Below are 10,817 nucleotides of genomic sequence, written 5' to 3' on the forward strand. Positions count from 1 at the left end.
ACCTTCAGAAATAATTCTGAATTGCTTTTCATTGCTTTACATTGGCACCCGGCCTTTAAAAGTCAGCAGCGCAGCTCTGACACAGCTTACACATCTCCTCGAAGCTCCAAGAAGTGGAGGCCACCTGTTTTCTCTTGGATAGCTGCTTCTATAGTGCTGAATATGAGCAGTCTGTTTTTTAATTACTTTAGCAGAAAGAAGGACAAAACATAAAAATAAGATGGTTGACATTAAGACTGGAAGATGAAAGCATACACATGTGGGAAAAAACTGTAGATGAACTCCAGCTTCAAGCAATTTATCCCTTTCAACTGTCGGTCACTACCATCTCAAAGCTGATGACAACTCAAGCCCTAAATACAGCAACGCCGATTCTAAGGCAGCGTGCCTTAACCTGGCAGCGCAAAAGTTCATTTGAGGAGGTGAGACAGAAAACCCCAAACCAATTTTCTCTTTACCCTTTGCATATTTTGTTGTAAGCAAAGCACACAGCAGTTCATTGAAAGACGTGCCCTCCTTTTCTGCTCTTCAGTTACACTTTAATGCAAATAGACACCAGATGAGTTGAGGATTCGCGGAATGATCACTATTTACTGGGACCCATTTCTTCTCTTTGCTCCTGTAGAGCTTTGTCCAGCACTGAAGCACAAGTGGTCCAGCCCTCAGGATTTACTGGCCAGCATGCATACATGATCTTTTCCAGGCAACACATTGATCAATGGTGAATTTGAAAGTGAATGGAAGAGATCACAGCAGAGGAAAGATGGAGATGTTTTTAGGAAAGGGCAATAGGCTTTAAAATGGGAAGTAAAAAGAGAGGGAGGGAGGTGATCAGCAAAAAGAGTAAAAATTAGGAAGACAGCCTAGCAATGCCACATGATCATAGATGAGTCATCCTTCCACCAGTTCATCTGGGGACTCCAACCTGCAGAGGGTGCCTGTAGTGATGGGTAACATGTCAGTTGCTGCCTCTTTCTGATGAAAGATTTTGTAGGGATTGTCCAATAAAAATCAGGAAATTTGGTTAACCTTAGCAGAATAGAAGGGATTTATTCTCAAGAACCAGCACATTTCACATTAGCATTTAAGATCAAGAAATACTGACTCGAGTTGCAAGTGATATGGCTTTTAGTGTGTAATATATAGCGCATTAGAGCACCAGATAAGAAGTGCATTTATTTTCAGTCGTTAATGGCTCTCCTATTTCTCTTTTATGCTGCCTATTCCCTGCAGTAGTTCAGCATGTTTGAACGGTGTGTCCTCTAGGAGCCTATCCTCAGGGTAGCCAAACAACAGAATGTAAGATGCAGCGTACATTTTCCTGGAGCTGAGTTGATAGCTCTAATCAGGCCATTAAAACCTGACAAACAATCACTGAGGTGCTGCTTTATTCACTATGTCCTAGAGAAATGTGTTGGCATCTATTAACCAAAAGAACAAAGAACATAATAAAAATGTTAGAGCACGTGCAAACTCTTGCTAAAAATACTATGTATGTTACTAATCTGGTTCAAAGCATTAAAAGACAGTAGCGTATTTCTTTCACCTGATAGTAGGATAGATCACGCCCATGCAACAGACAAATAAGCGTACCTAAAACAGCCTTTCAGTATGTGCTCAACTTTCAACACATCAGTGGTCCTATTGATGTTATCAAGATTTATATTTATGGATTAATGTCTGAGAAACTTAAAATTTTATTCCACATTAATATCCTTTCATTGAAGTCTGTAAGAATTTTTCCATCCATTTCAGAGCATAATTGGGCACCCAAACTTTACTCCTTTGTTTTTTTTACTGAAATTTAAGAGTCAGTTCAGTTCTTCCTGGAACTCTTTAGTGTCTGTATTTAGCACACACAATGTTACTCTCAGTTACATCATTTAGGGAAAATATTCTGTGACTATTGCTTTTAAATGAGTCTGCTGCTGGTCCCTAGGGGAAGTGATGCGCAAACCCTTCTTTTAAGGAGCTTTCATGAGCTGTGGTGACACTGACATAACCAACTCATAGTAGAATTTTGTCCCAGATTTGCCAGTCTGTAGCAACAAATAGCTTTGCTATCCTTTTAAACCTTCAAATGTTTAAGAAAATGATGCAAAAAATCTCTATATATGCCACAATCTTTATAACATCAAATAGATTTGGCAGGCAGTCATATTCCTCGTTAATAGCCAGATTATGGAACTAAAATATTTATTGTGCTTGGCTTCTCCAGCATCTTTTACTGTAAACACTGGAAGATATGTTCATCTTGGCTCGTTATGGTTTCTGTCCAAGGAAAATACATGTTTATAAATTATAAATATACAAATCTGCTTAAAGATTTTGTGGGTATGTGTTTATACAGTTGATTATTAATGCTGGGGTAACCAGAACCACTGCATGAAATGTTCTACATAATACTTTTCCCTTCTGCTTGACATTTTTCCTTATTATTTTATTCTTTAATTGTCCCCATGAGGCCATCCACCCCATCTGCCTGAAGAAACACGCAAGCATGCAAGGTTTGAACTCTGCTACTTTATGTTTGTAATTTTATGTGCAGCATGAAGGCTAGGCATGAACAGCAATCTGTACTGCTTTTATATGCCAGCAACTAAAAAGAAGAAGAGCTTAAGTGCCTATCTGGAAGTATGAGGCCTGACATAATATCATCAGATAAATGTCACAAAATCTCTGAACTAGATCCTATCTTTGTCCTGCATTTAGTACATATAAACAGATGCTGGTTCCTGAACCCTGGAAAAAAGAATGACAAAGAGCTCCCAGGAGAACAAAAATAATTAATATCCACATGTTACGTGGGCCAGCCTAGACAGGAAAGCCATGTACAATCAGGTACCTGAATACATTATATCCTGCCCCATCAGAACATGTAAGATAGAACCAATAGGGATCATTTCACCAAAGCAATCCAAATGTTGAGATAGATGTATAGATGCACACAAAAGGAAGAACCAGAATGAAGAAGAACAGACAGTGAGACAAGGGCAAGGTACGAAGACCAAGGGGCACAGACATCCCTCGTCACTACATTTCATATAGACCAACACTGTGTACTGCACACACTTTTTACCGAAGGACTAGAGAAAGGGGTTGCTACAGACTCACAACTTTGTGCTCTATCCCACACAGGAGACATCAGCAGGAGAGGGAACAAAACAATACTCTACTGGTAAGCATAGCCAGGAAATGAGGAAATTGTTCGATCTTTTCATTACTACAATTCAAGCTGGAGCCAATCTTAGGATAGCATACAAACAGTATCCCTCTAGAAAATGTTGGGCTCACTTCATGGAAAAGTTTCATTTGAGGACCTACGCACCCACCAGTGAGGTGGAAAAAGCCAGTAAGGGGTACCACTGAGAAGCAGAATGGGCAGCCTCATCCTCTTGGGAGGAGAGAGGGGGCAAAAAAAGAGGGAGCAGGAAGAGCCAAGAAGCTCAGAGTGACTTTGCTGTTGTTTCCCCGTATCTTGCTTGTGAGCAATGGGGCAATCCACTCTGAGGCCACTTCCCTTTCCGCAACAGGCAGCTTTGATATAGATCAGAATGCTGATCTACAGGCAGAGTAGAACAATGGAGATCTGCTCTGATCACGGACTTGGTGTAGTTACTTTCCAGACTTGGAAGTGTAGCTAAAGCACCTCCAAAGATGCAGCAGCTGCTGCTGCAAGACCAAGGGAGAACTAAAACAAGATGATAATAGCGATGCATAACGCTATTAGGTTAATAAACTGGTAGATATATAATTAAATGATCTAATTACTGAATATAGAGAAGCTTGATTAGTTGGTATTTGGAAATTACTTAGAAAGACATTAAGTGCTCCTATGTGCAATGCTGTGAGAGCCAATGGAGTACAGATACGTTAGACGGGTGTATTTCCTGCTCTTGACCATGGTCTGCAGTAAGATATTAAGCATGCACTTGTCAGCCTTTATTTTTGAAATCTTCATATTACTACTGTTCTTATTATTTACATTTATTACTTATAAGAGAGAGAGTACATATTTCACAGAACAGTATGATCAGACTCCAGTGTAGAAGTATCTGCAGGATATGGTTTGTCTCTACTTTAATCTGAAATCTGTGAACAGTGAACAAATCCCATACGCTTTCATAGGGATGACACCCATTGAGATTGCTTATACTTTTCTCTGACAGAACTTTATTCCAAATCCAATCTTCTCAAAAGTAACCTACAGAAAGTGACAGAAATTGGTTAAATATTCTATTTGATGTTCCACAAATCTATTTGATGTTCCAACAAATTCCACACCATTTTCTTTAGGGAGAATACAATTTGACGGAGGAGAGTGTTGGATGTCACCTTTCTCATTCTAAGTGCACCTTCTCTTTGCTCCTGTGACCTCTGCCTGCAAGGGGGGAATGTAGTACAGGACACATGTTCTCTACCTAATTTCTTTCTGTTGCCTGGTGGATATCCATTAAGCATTTCTGAGACAGTCTGTGACGACCTTAAGTTAGACTGCTCATTCACATCTGACAGAAATTATCACAGAATCATAGAATGGTTTGGGTTGGAAGGGTCCTTTAGAGACCATTATGGTTGAAGCTGCCCATTTGGACTAAACATAGATGTAGACAGCTTATGTTCTTCATCAATAAAGCAAGACAATTTGCTAACAGCTTCACCTCCTGCACAGGTCTTTTTTCTCTCTCTCCAGTGTTGTTCAACTCACTTTATAGCTGCCTTCCCTTTTCATAGAAGAGAAACTGGAGCTTCATCATCATTCCAGGTATAATCAGTTCTGCAGCTGGGAACTAACAGCAAATAAATCATCAGTACTGTGCTGCAAGCACCACAGCAAGAACTGTGCACACTGGGACTCAGTGGAAATACCAACCTTCTCCAACAAGTGTTGATTCCTGACAGACTGAAGTCCTAAAAATAAGTGCTCAAAATTAATACTGGTGAACAACCACTGCCACATTCAGGCCATGTGCTTGTGAAGCTCACTTACACCATGCTGAAGTGCCGCTTGTCTTCCTGCCACCCTTCCCCTCACATTACTGGGCCTGGCTCAGATCCCTTCACACAGCCTTTGGTGAGCTCACTCTGCCTGTGCTCCACTGCAGCTAACAGCTATTTGATGTGACATGTGACATGCTGAGTGTCAGCTGGCAAACCCTGCTGAAAGGTAGGATAGGGCTGTTGAGGATATGGGCTCCACGAAGGTGAGCTCCAGGTTATGCACAGCAGGACTCGCTGAATTTCCTTTCTTTTCTTTCCCCTGTAGAAGATCCAAGCTAGGAATAAAAAAGCAAGAGCAGCTGCTTGCTCTTCTTCAAGAAGCCATGCTAGAAAGAGAAAATTTGAAATGTTGCATGTTCCTGGACACAGCATGGAGGAAAGAGACGAGTCTGTCAGGAAGATATGACAATATGCCTCCTGTTAATGCACTGAAAACGTCCACAAATTTTCCTCCTTCCGAGAGGTAAGCTGCAGCAATCTTCATTAATAAGTTATGAGTGAATAAAGAAGGACACACACTTCTACACGGAAAACTTTATCTAGATAGTTTTGTACAGTCCATCTGGACAGAAGGGAAGGAAAAGCAAGATTTCCAGTGCTAAAGAACTGAACTACACTGAAAGCCAACAGGCTAGTCTAATAACGCACACCTAGTGAAGAAGAGATTTCTGAGATATGACATAAACAACTGAAAAACTATTCCAGATTCAATACTGAAAAATTTCTACTGGTCCAAGCAAGTCTGAGATATCTCCACATAGACAGTACTGCAGCACGCTCAAGTTGCTTTTCCCATTATCTTTCCAACTTCTATAATAATCTTCCATATTAGTAAGTTTAGTGGTTTGTGAACTACAGTTTTATGCATCAGACATATTACATGAACAGACCATTACTGATTGAGAAACTATAAATTTCAACTCTATTACTGTTACAGGTTTTAATGCACACCAATAAATTTGATTCATGTTTTTACTTTTTTTCCTCCAAGTACAACCTGTGCGCTCCCTAAATGATTCTTCTCCCCACCCCACTGCTATCTATCTAGGATTGTGGTCAGGTATATGTGAAATCAGTTCCCTATTTCAAAAACATTAATCTGGTACCCTTGCCACCATTTAGTCACACACTTTACATTCTTTAACCTTTATTCTTTTTTAACTCTTTTTTGTATGACACTTGCCTACCAGCATCCCACTGTGACTGACGGACATGCATTTATAATCTATTTTTATTTCAGAACATTGTAACAACAATGACTGCAAACACATTACATAGATCTCAAACTCAGGCTGCCTAGAGTGCTTGCTTAGCACAAGAGGGATTTACACATTGTATGTGTTATAAAAACACATAACGGGCACGTACAAGGACAAACATGTACAGAGACAATGCTTAAATGATCTAATAGAAGTAGTTACGTTATCAAAAGTGTATGTTCATATTTAATATTGGGAAGGAAAGGAAACACTTTTAGGAGAACCGTAGCATACACTACCATCTTTATGCCAAGGCATTACAAGGCACACCCTTATTTTGGCTTGAATCCATTTCTCTCATGACAGAGTTACAATGAAATACTGTTTTTACCAATAATTCATTAATACAGCATTACTATTTTGGGAGTCCTAAGCGAAAACTGTTTCCTTTCTGCATGGGTAGACAAGCGTGCTTTTGAGAGAACAGGCTTTTTTCCCTGCCTTTTGGATATTTGCGATTCAGCTTTTAAGGTCACCAGCATATACAGCAGGTTCCCAGGCATTTCAGCACTAAGGATTTGCTCCGCGAGAACAGTCATGAAGAATTTATACGTGTGCTAAAACAGATTTTATGCTACGTGTGCTGAATCTTCTCCGCAAATGCTACCTATTAGGACACTTTTGCCTCCCTCATGCATCTTACAAGCCCGGCTGGAGGACTGCAGGAGAGGCATTACCTTCTTGAACATTCTGGTGGAGTCTTCGCTTATCTGCATGAACCGCATGATCACGTTGTTCAGGTAGATATCGCTCAACGTTGCATGGTCTTTGCTTTCTCTTCTCACTTGGTTCAGGAGTAAGTACCAGCAATTCACTGGCGACAAGAGGTTCTGGTCTTTCCTAAGGAGGAGATACACAGATGTTATGTACAGAAATGAAAAAGTTACATTATTAACACAAACATCTCCCTGACATTTACAGTCATAACTTGTTATGTAAAAACGGCTGCTTCTGAACAGTCAGTCAATCTGTTCTTGGAATAATTTGGGTGAGGCAAGCTTCAGATCACTCTTTTAAGACACATTCTACAAACCCCATGAGGCACAGATACAAAAATATAGAAAAAGAGTAAGAATTCAGAACACTGCAAGCCACCTGAGAGTATAAAAAAAATCTTGCCACAAAGCTTACAGTTGCTTACAGATGGAGTACATGTAAATATTCAAAATCAATAAAGATCGCAAAATTGCAGGTGTAGCTGTTTCACTGCAATGGGTTTGTATAACTGCTATAAAAGTAGGAGGAAATGTCACAAGCATACATATTCTGTGATCAGCATTCATAAATTCACAGCACTCATAAATATACTGCTACTGCCAGTCCCAGATGGCTCAATTACAAGACAAACAACAGGACTGGACTTTTTCTGCGGTGGTCCAGTTCTGAATTTCCTTGACAGACTTTTTGCATTATAGGCCCACTCCAAGTTTTTAACATTGCAAAAAGTGAAATCCCAGATGACTTCTCATTTCTTTTACACAAAGTAAAATAAAAATACATGTAGTTCAACAACTGTTTCACAGACAACAAAAACCTATTTATAAATTTTGCCTTATGATTTTGTTGAAATTTTAATTTCAAGTTTGCCTTGCAACTAAGAGCTATAGAAACTTGCTGCTCTTTTTTTTCCTCTTGTGCAGGGATTCTCCTAGAGTCAAAAGGATCAAGCATGTGAAGATAAAACAGCCAGAGGTGGTGATGAATTGAGGGAGAAACTCCTTCAACTCTTGGTGAATTGTTCTAATAATTAACTATTCTCACTGTTAGAAATATGCCCTTTAATTCCTCACCTAATTGTCCACCTTCAGCTTTCACTCCCAGAATCAAAAGCAACAACAAATGATTAACAGACAAAAGCCTTTTCTTAATCATCAGTGCTTTGCTTTGCTATGAATCAGAAGTGAGTAAAGGAAACTTCCCCATTTTGTTTGAGATGGACATCTTAACAGTGTTACTCACAGCAAGGAGCTTCAGGGTTTTATCAGCCAGGTCAGCCAACATGAGCACCTCTGAAGAGCCATGCTGATATTACTTGGTCCTCACTGCTTCTCCATGTCCCAAAGCCAGTCCTACAGACCTTCCTGCCTGTTCTGGGGGGAATGGTGGGAACAGCATGGGGGACCACCAGTTAAAGTGACTTTTGCTGCAACCTCCTCTCAAAGCAATCAGAGAATTGCAGAACAAAGCCGAAGGCAGGACTCCAGTCATGACCCCCGTGCAGATCTGCCAGTCTGGATTTAACACATGTTTAAGAACGAGGAAAGATGTTTGTATGCACAAGGCAAAAAGATTTTGCCACAAGATGAACAGAAGCCAGGGCTCTCTCTGAAGTGGTGACATATGCACATGTTGGTTATTTCAGGGAATCATTGAGTCACTTAACTGAATTTTAAGAAATATATGTTATTGCTCTTTGAACAGTGCAAGCTGTATTTGGATTAACCTTTCCTTTGCTAGACGTGTTTGGAAAAGACTTTTCTCCTGAAACAAAAGCTCTGTCTATGTATCTCTAGCACAGCACTGACTGGACAGTGGAAAAAGGTACTTATTTTTCAGTTTTACAAACATAAATCATAGAGTCATAGAATCATAGAATCATTTAGGTTGGAAAGGAACTTTAAGATCATCAAGCCCAACCGTTAACCTAACACTGCCAAGTCCACCACTAAACCATGTCCCTAAGCACCACGTCTACATGTCTTTTAAATACTTCCAGGGATGGCGACTCACCCACTTCCCTGGGCAGCCTCTTCCAATGCTTGACAGCCCTTTCAGTGAAGAAATGTTTCCTAATATCCAACCTAGCCCCCCCCGGCACAACTTGAGGCCGTTTCCTCTCTCGTCCTATCACTTGTTACTTGGGAGAAGAGACTGACACCCACCTCGCTACAACCTCCTTTCAGGTAGTGGTAGAGAGCGATGAGGTCTCCCCTGACCCTCCTTTTCTCCAGGCTAAACAACCCCAGCTCCCTCAGCCGCTCCTCATAAGACTTGTTCTCCAGACCCTTCACCAGCTTCGGTGCTCTTCTTTGAACATGCTCCAGCACCTCAATGTCCTTCTTGTAGTGAGGGGCCCAAAACTGAACACAGGATTCGAGGTGCGGCCTCACCAGTGCCGAGTACAGGGGCACGATCACTTCCCTAGTCCTGCTGGCCACACTATTTCTGATACAGGCCAGGATGCCATTGGCCTTCTTGGCCACCTGGGCACACTGCCGGCTCATGTTCAGCCGGCTGTCAACCAGCACCCCCAGGTCCTTTTCCGACAGGCAGCTTTCCAGCCACTCTTCCCCAAGCCTGTAGCGTTGTATGGGGTTGTTGTGACCCAAGTGCAGGACCTGGCACAAAACATTGGTTTATACCCCTAAGCATAACAGGGCCAGGCAAATGCATTCATTAATCAGCTCAAGTCAGGAAAATAACCAGACGAGACTATGCCAACAGGTAATGCCTTTGAAACACTTTACAAAACATGCTGTACACACGTTTTGCCAGATGCTACCTGACCACTTTTGTTTTGCACACAAGTTACTATGCCATGAAAGAGATGATACATTAAATTCTAAGCAAGGCATTACATTCACATCATCTTCATTTTCAGCAATAAGAGGGTCAAGAGGCAGCACAAATTCACATGCAACAACAAATCAAAACAGTTTTCTTTCTTAATGCCTTTTTGGTCAAAATTCCTGTCTTTTTTTTTTTTTTGTAATGTTGATTGACCTTTATTTAGACACTTTCAAATCCTATCAACTCCACTGCAACAGATCAGCACAGAGCTTTCAAGCCCTTTTGGGGCTCTCCATCTCTTCTAGGTATTGGCTGTATTTTGGGTGGTTTATATTCTGTATGGCAGGTTAGGGGTAATATGTGTGCAGCCTACCTTTTAAGAAACTGAAACCACTTGTCAGAAGCTTACATGAATAATTGCAGAAGGCCAAATCAACAAAACAGTATTTAGGCACCTGGCTACTTTCAATTACAATGAGAACTGCTATGCTGCTAAGTAGGGGTGGGAATTTTAAATATGTCTTTGAACCTGGGCTCAACCTAGTAGTACTCAAAACCAGCAGAAGCAAAGAGCAGCACAGCACTCCAGCAATGGCTATCACGCGGACGAGGGGGAAGGAAATCTCTCTTACTTGTACTGCTGATGGTCCTTTGTACTTCTTGTTTTTGCCATGAACCTCTCTGCCAATTTTTCCAAGTTCCGGGAATACTCCATCTCTATTTCCGACTTCTTGCGGAAGAAATCCTGCAGATCCTGAAGAAGCTGCACTCTCATTTCAGTCTGCTGCTCCAGGCATTTCTGCTGCTCGATGAGTTGAGCTCGGATCTCTAATGAAAGAAGCACATATCCACTCAGGTCAGTGAAAGCAAATGAGAATTGAGTGTTGTCAACCAAAATTACAAACACTCCAGCATACTTCAGCCTCTGCAGCTACACCAGCTGGATCTGGATTTCAGGTCCTGTGGTGGGACACAGCAGTGGGAACTCTCACTTCCGCCACCACACGCTTACGCCTCAGGCCACAGCATCCTCCCACCCACTGTCTC

General features: G+C 41.2%; 1 protein-coding gene across 1 annotated transcript in view; it reads right to left on the reverse strand.

The window, feature by feature from the left end:
• The window catches only part of SRGAP1 (SLIT-ROBO Rho GTPase activating protein 1), a 79,758-nt gene extending 69,165 nt beyond the window's left edge, over window positions 1-10,593 (reverse strand). The window contains exons 1-2 of the mRNA XM_009327583.1: window positions 10,403-10,593; window positions 6,938-7,100 (exon numbers count right to left, since the gene is read on the reverse strand). Of these exons, the coding sequence (XP_009325858.1) occupies window positions 6,938-7,100; window positions 10,403-10,545 (306 nt within the window). The 5' untranslated portion in view covers window positions 10,546-10,593. The remainder of the gene's footprint in view (window positions 1-6,937; window positions 7,101-10,402) is intronic.
• Window positions 10,594-10,817: the final 224 nt, after the last annotated feature.

This window comes from Pygoscelis adeliae, unplaced genomic scaffold (genome assembly GCF_000699105.1).
Source record: "Pygoscelis adeliae isolate BGI_AS28 unplaced genomic scaffold, ASM69910v1 Scaffold113, whole genome shotgun sequence".
Classification (NCBI taxonomy): domain Eukaryota; kingdom Metazoa; phylum Chordata; class Aves; order Sphenisciformes; family Spheniscidae; genus Pygoscelis; species Pygoscelis adeliae.